At 46.3% G+C, this 16,147-nt stretch overlaps 1 protein-coding gene across 2 annotated transcripts in view; it reads left to right on the top strand.

Moving 5' to 3' along the window:
• Positions 1–16,147, top strand: part of SSPN (sarcospan) — a 119,471-nt gene that overhangs the window by 76,955 nt on the left and 26,369 nt on the right. The window contains exon 1 of one of the 2 annotated variants that reach the window (XM_038767990.1): positions 6,464–6,788. The exons of the other annotated variant lie outside the window; for it this stretch is intronic. Within the exon in view, the coding sequence (XP_038623918.1) occupies positions 6,519–6,788 (270 nt within the window). The 5' untranslated portion in view covers positions 6,464–6,518. Of the gene's footprint in view, positions 1–6,463; positions 6,789–16,147 lie in introns of those variants that run through there. 2 annotated transcript variants of the gene reach the window in all.

Raw genomic sequence — 16,147 nt, 5'->3', positions numbered from 1 at the left:
AGATTGAATGAATAATAGTAACTGTGGTATCTGTCAAGCGCTTACTGTGTGCTAGGCACTGGACTAAACACTGGGGTGGATCCCAGCAAATGGGGTTGGACACAGTCCCTGTTCCATGAGGGGCTCACAGTTTCAATCCCCATTTTCCAGATGAGGTCACTGAGGCCCAGGAAAGTGAAGTGACTTGTCCAAGGTCACACAGCAGACAAGTGATGTTGAGTCGGGATTAGAACCCAAGACCTTCTGACTCCGTGGCTGGCGCTCTAGTCATTCATTCAGTCAGTCAGTTGTATTTTTGAGTCCTTACTGTGTGTAGAGCACGGGACGAAGTGCTTGGGAGAGAACAATTTGGCAACAAAAAGAGGCGATCCCGGCCCAACAACGGGCTGTAGCCCCTCTGCCAGGCTGCCCCCAAGGTCACCCCCAGACCCACCAGACCCCCGCCCCTCCCCCCACTCCATTCATTCATCCATTCAATCAAATTTACTGAGCGCTTACTGAGTGCAGAGCACTGTACTAAGCGCTTGGAAAGTACAAATTGGCAACATATAGAGACGGTTCCTACCCAACAATGGGCTCACAGTCTAGAAGTGGGAGACAGACAGCAAAACAAAATAACTAGACAGGTGTCAATACCATGCATCATGGCTCAGTGGCAAGAGCCGGGCTTGGGAGTCAGAGGTCATGGGTTCTAATCTTGCCTCCGCCACATGTCGGGTTCTAATCCTGCCTCCACCTTTGGCAAGTCACTTCAATTCTCTGAGCGTCAGTTCCCTTATCTGTAAAATGGGGATTAAGACTGTGAGCCCTCCATGGGACAACCTGATCAATCAATCAATCAATCAATCAATCGTATTTATTGAGCGTTTACTATGTGCAGAGCACTGTACTAAGCGCTTGGGAAGTACAAATTGGCATCACATAGAGACAGTCCCTGCCCAACAGTGGGCTCACAGTCTAAAAGGGGGAGAGAGAGAACAGAACCAAACATACCAACAAAATAAAATAAGTAGGCTAGAAATGTACAAGTAAAATAAATAAATAAATAAATAAATAGAGTAATAAATATGTACAACCATATATACATATATACAGGTGCTGTGGGGAAGGGAAGGAGGTAAGACGGGGGGATGAAGAGGGGGACGAGGGGGACAGGAAAGAAGGGGCTCAGTCTGGGAAGGCCTCCTGGAGGAGGTGAGCTCTCAGCAGGGCCTTGAAGGGAGGAAGAGAGCTAGCTTGGCAGATGGGCAGAGGGAGGGCATTCCAGGCCCGGGGGATGACGTGGGCCGGGGGTCGATGGCGGGACAGGCGAGAGCGAGGTACAGTGAGGAGATTAGTGGTGGAGGAGCGGAGGGTTCGGGCTGGGCAGTAGAAGGAGAGAAGGGAGGTGAGGTAGGAGGGGGCGAGGTGATGGAGAGCCTTGAAGCCCAGGGTGAGGAGTTTCTGCCTGATGCGCAGATTGATCGGTAGCCATTGGAGGTTTTTGAGGAGGGGAGTAATATGTCCAGAGCGTTTCTGGACAAAGATAATCCGGGCAGCAGCATGAAGTATGGATTGAAGTGGAGAGAGACACGAGGATGGGAGATCAGAGAGAAGGCTAGTGCAGTATCTGATCACCTTATATCCCCTCCAGCACTAAGAACAGTGCTTTGCACATAGTGAGTGCTTAACAAATGCCATTATTATTATTATTACTATTATTATTATGAAAAGCAGCATGGCTTAGTGGAAAGAGCCTGGGCTTGGGAGTCAGAGGTCGTGGGTTCTAATTCTAACTCTGCCGCTTGTCACCTGTGTGACCTTGGGCCAGTCACTTAACTTCTCTGTGCCTCGTGACCTCATCTGTAAAATGGGGATGAAAACTGTGAGCCCCCCGTGAGACAACCTGATGACCTTGTATCCCCACCCACCCCCCACGCTTAGAACAAGTCTGGGCACATAGTAAGTGCTTAACAAATACCAACATTATTATTATTATCAGAATAAATAAACATAATTATAGCTATATACACATCATTAATAAAATAGAGCAATAAATATACCGGACCCCCTCACCCCCCTCCCCACCAAACCCTTTCCCTCTCCTCCCGGATCCTCCCCCGACATCCTCGGCCCCCACCATCTCTGTCTAATAATAATAATTCTGGCATTTGTTAAGCGCTATGTGCCAAACACTGTTCTAAGCACTGGGGTAGATACAAGGTAATCAGGTTCATTCAATCGTATTTATTGAGCGCTTACTGTGTGCAGAGCACTGTATTGAGTGCGTGGGAGAGCACAAAATAACACTATAACAGGCATATTATTATCATTATTATGTGCCAGTCCCTGTAATAAGCACTGAGATAAATAATCAGGTTGAACACAGTCCCTGTCCCACATGGGGCCTGCTGTTGGATAGAAACCGTCTCTATATGTTGCCAACTTGTACTTCCCAAGCGCTTAGTACAGTGCTTTGCATGCAGTAAGCACTCAATCAATCAATCAATCGTATTTATTGAGCGCTTACTGTGTGCACAGCACTGTACTAAGCGCTTGGGAAGTACAAGTTGGCAACATATAGAGACGGTCCCTACCCAACAGTGGGCTCACAGTCTAGAAGGGGGAGACAGAGAACAAAACAAAACATATTAACAAAATAAAATAAATAGAATAGATATGTACAAGTAAAATAAATAAATACGATTGAATGAATGAATGAATGAATGAATGGGGCTCACAGTCTTAATCCCTATTTTATAGATAGATATAGGGATGAAGACTGTGAGCCCCTCGTGGGACAACCTGATCACCTTGTAACCTCCCCAGTGCATAGAACAGTGCTTGGCACATAGTAAGCGCTTAATGAATGCCATTATTCATTCATTCATTCATTCAATCGTATTTATTGAGCGCTTACTGTGTACAGAGCACTGTACTAAGCACTTGGGAAGTACAAGTTGGCAGCATATAGAAACGGTCCCTACCCAACAGCAGGCTCACAGTCTAGAAGGGGGAGACAGACAACAAAACAAAACATGTAAACCAAATAAAATAAATAGAATAAATATGTACAAGTAAAATAAATAAATAAATAGAGTAATAAATACGTACAAACATATATACATATATACAGGTGCTGTGGGGAGAGGAAGGAGGTAAGGCCAGGGGGATGGGGAGGGGGAGGAGGGGGCTCAGTCTAGGAAGGCCTAAGTGAAGTTATTGTGCTTATTATGCGATAACTGAGGCCCAGAGAAGTGAAGTGACTTGCCCGAAGGCACACGGCAGACAAGTGGCAGAGTGGGGATTAGAACCCACGACCTCTGACTCATAAACCCAGCTTGTTCTTCCCAAGCGCTTAGTACAGTGCTCTGCCCACAGTAAGCGCTCAATAAATACGATTGATTTGATTGGATTTGAAACCTCCCCAGTGCATAGAACAGTGCTTGGCACATAGTAAGCGCTTAATGAATGCCATTATTCATTCATTCATTCATTCAATCGTATTTATTGAGCGCTTACTGTGTACAGAGCACTGTACTAAGCACTTGGGAAGTACAAGTTGGCAGCATATAGAGACGGTCCCTACCCAACAGCAGGCTCACAGTCTAGAAGGGGGAGACAGACAACAAAACAAAACATGTAAACCAAATAAAATAAATAGAATAAATATGTACAAGTAAAATAAATAAATAAATAGAGTAATAAATACGTACAAACATATATACATATATACAGGTGCTGTGGGGAGAGGAAGGAGGTAAGGCCAGGGGGATGGGGAGGGGGAGGAGGGGGCTCAGTCTAGGAAGGCCTAAGTGAAGTTATTGTGCTTATTATGCGATAACTGAGGCCCAGAGAAGTGAAGTGACTTGCCCGAAGGCACACGGCAGACAAGTGGCAGAGTGGGGATTAGAACCCACGACCTCTGACTCATAAACCCAGCTTGTTCTTCCCAAGCGCTTAGTACAGTGCTCTGCCCACAGTAAGCGCTCAATAAATACGATTGATTTGATTGGATTTGAAACCTCCCCAGTGCATGGAACAGTGCTTGGCACATAGTAAGCGCTTAATAAATGCCTTTATTGTTATTATTATGCGATAACTGAGGCCCAGAGAAGTGAAGTGACTTGCCCGAAGGCACACGGCAGACAAGTGGCAGAGTGGGGATTAGAACCCACGACCTCTGACTCATAAACCTCCAGGAGGCCTTCCCAGACTGAGTCCCTTTCTTCCTCTCCCCCTCGCCCCCCTCTCCATCCCCGCATCTTACCTCCTCCCCTTCCCCACAGCACCTGTCTATATGTATATATGTTTGTACATATTTATTACTCTATTTATTTTACTTGTACATATCTATTCTATTTTATTTTGTTAGTATGTTTGGTTTTGTTCTCTGTCTCCCCCTTTTAGACTGTGAGCCCACTGTTGGGTAGGGACTGTATATGTTGCCAACTTGGACTTCCCAAGCGCTTAGTACAGTGCTCTGCCCACAGTAAGCGCTCAATAAATACGATTGATTTGATTGGATTTGTAACCTCCCCAGTGCATAGAACAGTGCTTGGCACATAGTAAGCGCATAATAAATGCCATTAGTGTTCTTATTATGCGATAACTGAGGCCCAGAGAAGTGAAGTGACTTGCCCGAAGGCACACGGCAGACAAGTGGCAGAGTGGGGATTAGAACCCACGACCTCTGACTCATAAACCCAGCTTGTTCTTCCCAAGCGCTTAGTACAGTGCCCTGCCCACAGTAAGCGCTCAATAAATACGATTGATTTGATTGGATTTGAAACCTTCCCAGTGCCTGGAACAGTGCTTGGCACATAGTAAGCACTTAATAAATGCCATTAGTGTTATTATTATGCTATAACTGAGGCCCAGAGAGGTGAAGTGCCTTGCCCGAAGGCACACGGCAGACAAGTGACAGAGTGGGGATTAGAACCCACGACCTCTGACTCATAAACCCAGCTTGTTCTTCCCAAGCGCTTAGTACAGTGCCCTGCCCACAGTAAGCGCTCAATAAATACGATTGATTTGATTGGATTTGAAACCTCCCCAGTGCCTGGAACAGTGCTTGGCACATAGTAAGCGCTTAATAAATGCCATTAGTGTTCTTATTATGCTATAACTGAGGCCCAGAGAGGTGAAGTGCCTTGCCCGAAGGCACACGGCAGACAAGTGGCAGAGTGGGGATTAGAACCCACGACCTCTGACTCATAAACCCAGCTTGTTCTTCCCAAGCGCTTAGTACAGTGCCCTGCCCACAGTAAGCGCTCAATAAATACGATTGATTTGATTGGATTTGAAACCTCCCCAGTGCCTGGAACAGTGCTTGGCACATAGTAAGTGCTTAATAAATGCCATTAGTGTTCTTATTATGCTATAACTGAGGCCCAGAGAGGTGAAGTGCCTTGCCCGAAGGCACACGGCAGACAAGTGACAGAGTGGGGATTAGAACCCACGACCTCTGACTCATAAACCCAGCTTGTTCTTCCCAAGCGCTTAGTACAGTGCCCTGCCCACAGTAAGCGCTCAATAAATACGATTGATTTGATTGGATTTGAAACCTCCCCAGTGCCTGGAACAGTGCTTGGGACATAGTAAGCGCTTAATAAATGCCATTATTGTTCTTATTATGCGACAACTGAGGCCCAGAGAAGTGAAGTGACTTGCCCGATGGCACACGGCAGACAAGTGGCAGAGTGGGGATTAGAACCCACGACCTCTGACTCATAAACCCAGCTTGTTCTTCCCAAGCGCTTAGTACAGTGCCCTGCCCACAGTAAGCGCTCAATAAATACGATTGATTTGATTGGATTTGAAACCTCCCCAGTGCCTGGAACAGTGCTTGGCACATAGTAAGCGCTTAATAAATGCCATTAGTGTTCTTATTATGCTATAACTGAGGCCCAGAGAGGTGAAGTGCCTTGCCCGAAGGCACACGGCAGACAAGTGGCCGAGTGGGGATTAGAACCCACGACCTCTGACTCATAAACCCAGCTTGTTCTTCCCAAGCGCTTAGTACAGTGCCCTGCCCACAGTAAGCGCTCAATAAATACGATTGATTTGATTGGATTTGAAACCTCCCCAGTGCCTGGAACAGTGCTTGGCACATAGTAAGCGCTTAATAAATGCCATTAGTGTTCTTATTATGCTATAACTGAGGCCCAGAGAGGTGAAGTGCCTTGCCCGAAGGCACACGGCAGACAAGTGGCCGAGTGGGGATTAGAACCCACGACCTCTGACTCATAAACCCAGCTTGTTCTTCCCAAGCGCTTAGTACAGTGCCCTGCCCACAGTAATTGCTCAATAAATACGACTGATTGAGTGCTAAACCCAGGCTCTTTGTATGGAACCAAGCCCTGCCCGTCCGTCCCGCCCCCCGGCCCCGATGCTGTCCATATTTGCCCAGCCCGGGGCCTCGGCTCCCCGCCCTCCGTCCCTCCCCCGACCCCCCAGGCCCCCGGAGCCCCCCACGCCCAGCTAGGCCCCACCACCGGCCGGCTCGGACCCCGGAGATCCCGGCCTCCCAGCCCACCATGGCTAAGGACCAGCCGCCCCCAGCCCCGGCCGGAGGAGGACAACAGGAGGAGGAGGAGGAGAAGGGGAAGAAGAAGAAGAAGAAGAAGAAGGAGGAGGAAGATGGGGAATGGGGGTCAGAGGGGGCTTGCTGCGGGTGCCGCTTCCCCCTGCTGCCTGCCCTGGCTCAGGGGGCCCTGGGCCTGTCGGGCTTGGTCCTGGGCATCCTGGCGACCACCCTCAGCCCCTCCTTGCCTCTCCGAGACACCCCGTACTGGGCTGGGATCCTTGTAAGCCCCCCCGCCTCCCCCCCCGGGTGCACGATGCGCGGAGCCCCCCCAACACTAACCCCCTGCATGCCCCCCTCCCCCGGACCGGCTAACCCCCCACCACTTTGGGGCCTCATAATTATAATATATAATAATATATAACATATTATTATATATAATATATAATCCTATTTATAATCATAAATAATAGTAATGGCATTTGGTAAGCGCTGACTACGTGCAAAGCACTGTTCTAAGCGCTGGGGGGGTCTAAGCACAGTCTTTTTATCAATCAATCAATCAATCAATCAATCGTATTTATTGAGCGCTTACTATGTGCAGAGCACTGTACTAAGCGCTTGGGAAGTACAAATTGGCAACACATAGAGACAGTCCCTACCCAACAGGGGGCTCACAGTCTAAAAGGGGGAGACGGAGAACAGAACCAAACATACCAACAAAATAAAATAAATAGGATAGAAATGTACAAGGTAAATAAATAAATAAATAAATAAATTTTTAGACTGTGAGCCCACTGTTGGGTAGGGACTGTCTCTATATGTTGCCAATTTGTACTTCCCAAGCGCTGAGTACAGTGCTCGGCACATAGTAAGCGCTCAATAAATACGATTGATGATGATGATGGGGGGGGGAGATACAGTGTGATCAAGTTGTCCCACGGGGGGCTCACAGTCTTAATCACAGGTGAGGGAACTGAGGCTCAGATCATCATCATCATCATCAATCGTAGTTATTGAGCGCTTACTATGTGCAGAGCACTGTACTAAGCGCTCGGGAAGTACAAATTGGCAACGTATAGAGACAGTCCCTACCCAACAGTGGGATCACAGTCTAAAAAGTTAAGGGATTTGCCCAAGGGCACACAGCAGGCTTGTGGTGGAGCCGGGATTTGAATGGTGTTTGTTAAGCACTTACTATGTGCCAATAATAGTGATAGTATTTGTGAAGCGCTTGCTATGTGCCAAGCACTGTTCTAAGCACTTGGGGGATACAAAGTAATCAGGTTGTCCCGCATGGGGCTCACAGCCTTAACCCCCGTTTTACAGATGAGGGAACTGAGGCCCAGAGAACTTAAGTGGCTTGCCCAAGGTCACACAGCTGGCTGTGAGCCCGCTGTTGGGTAGGGACTGTCTCTATATGTTGCCAACTTGTACTTCCCCAAGCGCTTAGTACAGTGCTCTGCACACAGTAAGCGCTCAATAAATACGATTGATGATGATGATATGTTGCCAACTTGTACTTCCCAAGGGCTTAGTACAGTGCTCTGCACACAGTAAGTGCTCAATAAATACGATTGATGGATTGACAAGTGGCAGAGCAGGGATTCAAACCCCGTGACCTCTGATTCCCAAGCCCATGCTCTTTCCACTGAGCCACACTGCTTCTGTATAATAATGGTACTACCGACTATGTGCCAAGCCCTGTTCTAAGTGCTCGGAGGGATACAAAGTCATCAGGTTGGCCCACGTGGGGCTCACAGACTTAATCCCCATTCTACAGATGAAGTGACTGAGGCACAGTCACATGGGGCCAAGCACTGTTCTAAGCGCTGAGGGTAATACAAGATTATCAAGTTGTCCCACGTGGGGCTCACAGTCTTCATCCCCTTCTTACAGATGAGGGAACTGAGGCACGGAGAGTGTTGCTGAATTGTTCTTTCCAAGTGCTTAGTACAGTGCTCTGCACACAGCAAGCGCTCAATAAATACGATTGAACGAATGAATGAAAGTGACTTGCCCAAGATCAACCAGCAGACAAGTGGCGGAGCTGGGATTCGAACCCATGACCTGTGCTCTGTCCACATGCTGCTTCTCACTAGGCCACGCTGCTTCTCGTCAATTCGATCCCACTCTGGGGAACAGGAAGAGTTGGGTCTCCCTCCCCTTCCTCCACTCCCCAAATTGGGTCGGGGTTTCAGGGGACAGGGGATAATAATAATAATAATGATGGCATTTATTTAAGCACCTACTATGTGCAATGCACTGTTCTAAGTGCTGGGGAGGTTACAAGGTGATCAGATTGTCCCACGGGGGACTCACAGTCTTAATCCCCATTTTACAGATGAGGGAACTGAGGCCCAGAGAAGTTAAGTGATTTGCCCAAAGTCACACAACTGACACTTGGTGGAGCCGGAATTTGAACCCATGACCTCTGACTCCAAAGCTCTTTCCACTAAGCCACGCCGCTTCTCTGATGATGATGATGATGATGATGAGGGGATGATGAGGGGTGATGGAGAAGCGTGTTGGGGGTGGGTAGGAGTGGGAGAGGATGATGGAAATCCAGCATGTTCAAACTTTTTGGGAAAAGCCAGGTTGATAATCATCATCATCACCATCATAATTAGGGTGTGCGTTAAGTGCTTATTATGTGCCAGGCACTGTACTAATTGCTGGGGTGGATACAAGCAAATTGGGTTGGACACAGGCCCTGTCCCACATGGGTCTCGCAGGCTCAACCCCCGTTTTACAGATGAGGTAACTGAGGCCCAGAGAAGGGAAGCGACTTGCCCAGGGTCGCACAGCAGACGAGTGGCAGAGCTGGAATTAACGATGATGGTATTTGTTAAGCAGTTACTATGTGCCGAGCACTGTTCTAAGCAATTAGAACCCCAGGCCTGGGCTCTGTCCACTGCGCCATGCTACTTCGCCGTAATAATATTAATGGTGTTTGTTAAGTGCTTACTATGGGTTAAGCACTGGGGTAATTCCAAGGTAATCAGGTTGGACACGGTCCCTCTGTCCTTAGCGCTTAGTACAGTGCCCTGCCCACAGTAATTGCTCAATAAATACGATTGATTGAGTGCTAAACCCAGGCTCCCAGTCTGAATCCCCATTTTACAGATGAGGGGACTGAAGCGTGGAGCAGTGAAGCGACTTGCCCAAGATCACAAAGCAGCCAAGTGGCAGAGCCAGGATTAGAATCCAGGCCCTTCTGATTCCCAGAACCGTGCTGCTTCACCACAATAATAATGATGGCATTTGTTAAGCACTTACTATAGGGTAAGCGCTGGGGTAGATACAAGTGAATCATGTTGAGCACAGTCCCTCTGTCCCATCTGGGGACAGACTCAAGTGGCCGAGCCGGGATTAGAACCCAAGGCCTTCTGAGTCTCAGGCCCCAGGCTCTAGCCACTTGGCCACATTGCTTCTCTTGGCCTGCTCATTCTTGGCACTGTGTGTAGAGTTACCAAACAATGGCAACTGTACATTCCAAACCAGTCAATTTGGGTTTGGTATGAAGGGTATGTCTGCTCAGCCCGGAGAATCCCGAATTGGAAATAGCCCTCCCTCATTCCGTGGATGGACGAATGAGGCCGAAGGTTGGGAAGGGAGGTGGTGGCCCGGGGCAATCTATTCGGAACATGGAACGTATGGTGTTGTGCATACTAAGCCAGATATTATGTAATTTACACTAATAAGAGATTATCTTGCATAGATACACACGGCGAGTTTAAATCAAGCACGGCATCGGTAGAGGGAATAACAATTCCATTAAATTGTCAGTATGGATTTTGATTGAAACAACATAAAATCTCCATAATAAAGACTTGCAGAAGGATAGCACTAAACGTTCTGATGAACTGTATGTGTGCTGAATAGTAATGCAGCGGATTACCGCTTTAGAGATGATTTCACCCTGTGAACTCTCAGCTTATTGACTTGATTCACCTACCGTGAATGACCATTCCATTTTTAGTAAATTTTTGAAATTGTCTTGGTATGGAAAGGTGGTTTTCCCATATCAGGAAATAGTGGAAAATTACCTCCTTCCTAAAATGTATAGAGGAGAGAAGCCCCCACCTAAACTATTTAAAATATTCCTTCTTAAAATGGGCTCTAATCCTTGGGCGTTCCCCTACCCAAAATTTATTTTAACACCTGTCTTCCACAATAGATTATAAATTCCTTGAGGACAGGGATCGTGTCTATTTACTCTAGTGTGCTTTTCCAGGTGCTTAGTACAGTGCTTTGCACACAGAAAGCACTCAATAAATAGCTCGTTATCTAGTGTGCTTTCCCACATACTTAGTACAGTGCTCTGCACACAGCAAGTACTCAATAAATAGCTCGTCGTGGACAGGGAATGTGTCTGTTTATTGTTACATCGTACTTTCCAAAACAATACATCCTCCGCATACAGTAAGCCCTCAAGAAATTTCTTGCTGCTTTTCAGTCATGCCAGCTAAGTTTATTTTCTAGCCCTTCATTCATTCATTCATTTGTTCACTCAATCATATTTATTGAGCACTTACTGTGTGCAAAGCACTGTACTTAGCTCTTGGGAGAGTACAATATAATGAAAGACATGCTTCTGCCCACAACAAGCTCTCATTCTAGAGGGCGAGACAGACATTGATATAAATAAGCAAATGACAGATATATACACAGATAATAATAATAATAATAATGACATTTGTTAAGAGCTTACTATGTGCAAAGCACTGTTCTAAGCACTGGGGGGATACAAGGTCCCCTTCTAGACTGTGAGCCCACTGTTGGGTAGGGACCGTCTCTATATGTTGCCAACTTGTACTTCCCAAGCGCTTAGTCCAGTGCTCTGCACACAGTAAGCGCTCAATAAATACGATTGAATGAATGAATGAACAAGGTGATCAGGTTGTCCCACGTGGGGCTCACAATCTTAATCCCCATTTTACAGATGAGGTAACTGAGGCTCAGAGAAGTTAAGTGACTTGCCCAAGGTCACACGGCAGACGTGGCAGAGCTGGGATTCGAACCCATGACCTCTAACTCCCAAGCCCGGGCTCTTGCTCTTTCCACTGAGCTATGCTGCTTCTCTCCTCTCTCTCTCTCTCTCTCTCTTTCTTTCTCTCTCTCCCTCCATATATGTGCTGTGGGGATGGGAGAATTAGAATTAGATTAGATTAAATTAGAATGGCGCAAAAGGGAGTGGGAGAAGAGGAGAGGAAGGCTTAGTCAGGGAAGGCTTCTTGGAGGAGATGTACCTTCAATAAGGCTTTGAAGTGGAGGGGAGAGCTATTATCTGTCTGATTTGAAGAGGGAGGGCATTCCAGGCCAGAGGAAGGAGGTGGGCAAGAGGTCAGCGGCAAGTTAGATGAGATGGAGGAACTGTAAGAAAGTTGGCATAAGAGGAACAAAGCATGCAGGCTGGGTTGGATTAAGAGAGTAGCTAGGTGAGGCAGGAGGGGGCAAGGGGATTGACTACTTTGAAGCCAATGGTGAGGAGTTTTTATTTGATGCGGAGGTGGATGAGCTACCACTGGAGTTTCTTGAGGAGTGGGTAAACATGGTCTGAACATTTTTGAAGGAAAATGATTTAGGCAGCAGAATGTAGTATGGAGTAGGGAGAGACAGGAGGCAGGGAGGTCAGCAAGGAGGCTGATACAGTAATCAAGGTGGGATAGGAGAAGTGCTTGCATTAATATGGTAGTAGTTTGGCAAATATTATATAGAAAATTATTTGTTCAGAAATTACCGGGATCGAATATGCACTAACACCAGAATTTGTAGTTCTTACAAGATTGCTCTCTTTTCATCCAAAATGTGCTCCAGTGATGAGGTACTCTTTAAGAAGTCGGTGGGGGGGGGGGGGGGGGGGGGCGTCTCCTCAAGGGATTGTTTTCTGGGAGAAAGCACGCATGTCTGCTGTGTGACCTTGGGCAAGTCACTTCACTTCTCTGTGACCTCATCTATAAAACAGGCATTAAGAGGGTGAACCCCTTTGTGGGTCAGGGACGGTATCCAGCCTGATGAACTTGTACCTACCTTAGTGTTTAGAACAGTGCTTGGCACATAATAAGTGCATAACAATTACCATAATTATTATTATTGTGTGTTATGCCTACCTCAGGAATGGAATTTTTCAGTAGAAATGCTGGTTCCAACCACAGTCTCTAAAAGAGAAGATCCCATACTTGCTCAGATCATGGCACGGTGGCCAAAGCATGGGCCTAGGAATCAGAAGGTCGTGCGTTCTCGTCCTGGCTCTACCACTCGTCTGTTGTGTGACCTTGGTCACTTCACTTTTCTGGGCCTCGGTTCCCTCATCTGTTAAATGGAGATTGAGACTGTGGGGCAGGGACTGTGTTCATCCCGATCTGCTTGTATCCATCCCAGTGCTTAGTACTGGGCCTGGCGGGTGGTAAGCGCTTAACAAATATTCCAATTATTATTATTATTCCACAGGCTGAGGCCCAGCCCCTAAGTCCTGTTTGCGGGGTTCAGGCTGGTCAGAGACGGAAACCCCATACCACTCCGAATTCATCTCCCTGAAGGGCATCAAGCCCCACCCTTTCTCCCTGCCCACAATAATAATAATTGTGATATTGGTGATGCGCTTACTATGCGTCAAGCACTGGTCTAGTCACTGGGGTTGACACAAGATCATCACAGGGATTGAGTCCCATTTAACAGATGAGGGAACTAAGGCCTAGAGAAGAAAAGTGATTTGCCCAAGGTCATAAAGCAGGCAAGTAGCAGAGCTGGTATTAGAACCCTCTGGCTTCTAGGCCCTCGTTCTTTCCCCTAGATCGGCAAGTTCACCGTCTAGAGCAGGAGACGTGTTAATGGTAGGGTTGGTGATGAGGGTTGGTTTCCGGAGAGTTGCCCTGTCAGCTCTGTGAAAGTAACTATTGGCCTGAATCCAGCTCTTGGTAGGCCAACATCTTCATCGCATCTGGCAGTGATGAATATTTCTGATTAGGGATTTTAATCTATGTAAATATTTTAGAAGCTCATCCACTTTTCCTGAGCCTTCATTTGGGGTGACTTGATTTAGTTTGGCACTGAAATGATAAAAACAATTTAAGAGCAATCTCTGTCTCTCAACGCCCCCAGAGAAATTTTTCCTGTCCATTTGCCTCTTGGCTCATACAGGAAGCTTTGACAGTGCTAACTGGAGCTCTGTTTGGCCTAGGGTGATCTTAGCGGGAAGTGTCGCTCGTAATAATAATGGTAATAATAATATTTGTTAAGCCCTTACTATGTCAATCACTCAGTCAATTGTATTGAGTGCTTACTGTGTGCAGAGCACTGTTCTACGTGCTTGGGGGAGTACAGTATAACAATGTAACAGACACATTCCCTGCCCACGACAAACTTACAGTCTAAAGGGGAAGACAGACATTAATAGAAATAAATAAAATTACATATACTCATCAATTCATTCATTCAGTCCTATTTATTGAGCACTTACTGCATGCAGATGTACATAAGCTGTGGGAATGGAAGTGGGGTGAATAAAGGGAGCAAGTCAGGGTGACACAGAAGGGAGTGCCAAGCACTTTACTAAGCGTTAGGGTATATAACGATATTCAGGTTGGACACAGTCTCTGTCCCACATGGGGCTCACAGTCTAAGTAGAGGGAGTAGGAGTTTGTAGCAATAATAATAATAATTTAAGAGCAATCTCTGTCTCTCAACCCCCCCAGAGAAATTTTTCCTGTCCATTTGCCTCTTGGCTCATACAGGAAGCTTTGACAGTGCTAACTGGAGGTCTGTTTGGCCTAGGGTGATCTTAGCGGGAAGTATCGCTCATAATAATAATGATAATAATATTTGTTAAGCCCTTACTATGTCAATTACTCAGTCAATTGTATTGAGTGCTTACTGTGTGCAGAGCACTGTTCTAAGCGCTTGGGAGAGTACATTATAACAATGTAACAGACACATTCCCTGCCCACGGCAAACTTACAGTCTAGAGGGGAAGACAGACATTAATAGAAATAAATAAAATTACATATATTCATCAATTCATTCATTCAGTCCTATTTATTGAGCATTTACTGCGTGCAGATGTACATAAGCTGTGGGAAAGGAAGTGGGGTGAATAAAGGGAGCAAGTCAGGGTGACGCAGAAGGGAGTGCCAAGCACTTTACTAAGCGTTAGGGTAGATAACGATATTCAGGTTGGACACAGTCTCTGTCCCACATGGGGCTCACAGTCTAAGTAGAGGGAGTAGGAGTTTGTAGCAATAATAATAATGATTATAATGATGATGGCAGATACAAGCTAATCAGGTTGGACACAGTCCATGTCCCACATGAGGTAACTGACACCCAGAGAAGTTAAGGGACTTACCCAAGGTTAGACAGCAGACAACTGGTAAGAATGATGGTATTTGTTAAGCACTTTGTATGTGCCAAGCACTGTTCTAAACACTGGAGGAGATAGAAGGTAATCAGATTGGCCCACATGGGACTCAGTCTTAATTCCCATTTTACAGATGAGGTAACTGAGGCCCAGAGAATAATAATAATAATAATAATAATGGTATTTGTTAAGCACTTACTATGTGTAAAGCACTGGTCTAAGCGCTGGGGAGGTTACAGGGTGATCAGGTTGTCCCACAGGGGACTCACAGTTTTAATCCCCATTTTACAGATGAGGTAACTGAGGTATAGAGAAATTAAGTGACTTGCTCAAAGTCACACAGCTGACAGTTGGCGGAGCTGGGATTTGAACCCACGACCTCTGACTCCCAAGCCCATGCAATGGATTAGAACCCAGGACCTTCCGACACCCAGGCCCATGATCTATCTAGGCCACACTGCTACTCCTTATAGTAATAATAATAATAATGATATTTGTTAAGTGCTTACTATATGCTAAGCACTGTTCTAAGCACTGGGGCAAATGCAAGGTAATCAGGTTGTCCCCACATGGGGCTCACAGTCTAAATCCCCATTGTAATAATGATGGCATTTGTTAAGTGCTTACTATGGGCGAAGCACTTGCTTCCTTCACATTTGACTGCAGAGTGTTCAAAACACTTTACTCATCTTACTTTACATGAAATTGAATGAAATCTCTCATCTCCCCTCCAAATAAGAAGAGGCACTTGCTTTGTACAGATGAGGGAACTGAGGCCCAGAGAAATGAAGCTACTTGTCCAAAGTCACACAGATGATAAGTGGCAGAGCTGGGATTAGAACCCATATCCTCGACTCCCAAGACCATGCTCTTTCCACCAAGCCATGCTACTTCTCCTTATACCTCGTTGCTTCCCTTGCCTGTAATTTATTTTAATGTCTCTTTCCCCCAGTAGACTGTAACCATGTCTGTAACCACGAACCATGTCTGCCACCTATATTATATACGCTCCCAAACCATGGTCTTTCCAAACTAAAGACGCATTTTCCATTCAGAGTCCGACGTGTCATTCGATACACAATATACACAATTCAGGCCGTTGGATCACCCGATTCTAAGATCCTTATGGACAGGAATCATGTCTAAGAAGGCTATTGTATTGTGTTCTTCCAAGTGCTTAGTATAGTGCTCTGCACACGGTAAATGCTCAATAAATACCAATGATTTGTGGTTTTATTTGATGCTGAGCAAAGACCAAGGAGAACAGCAGACCATGGCCTGAG

The sequence above is a fragment of the Tachyglossus aculeatus genome, chromosome 2 (genome assembly GCF_015852505.1).
Source record: "Tachyglossus aculeatus isolate mTacAcu1 chromosome 2, mTacAcu1.pri, whole genome shotgun sequence".
Lineage (NCBI taxonomy): Eukaryota > Metazoa > Chordata > Mammalia > Monotremata > Tachyglossidae > Tachyglossus > Tachyglossus aculeatus.
This window is presented reverse-complemented; position numbering and strand designations above follow the sequence as displayed.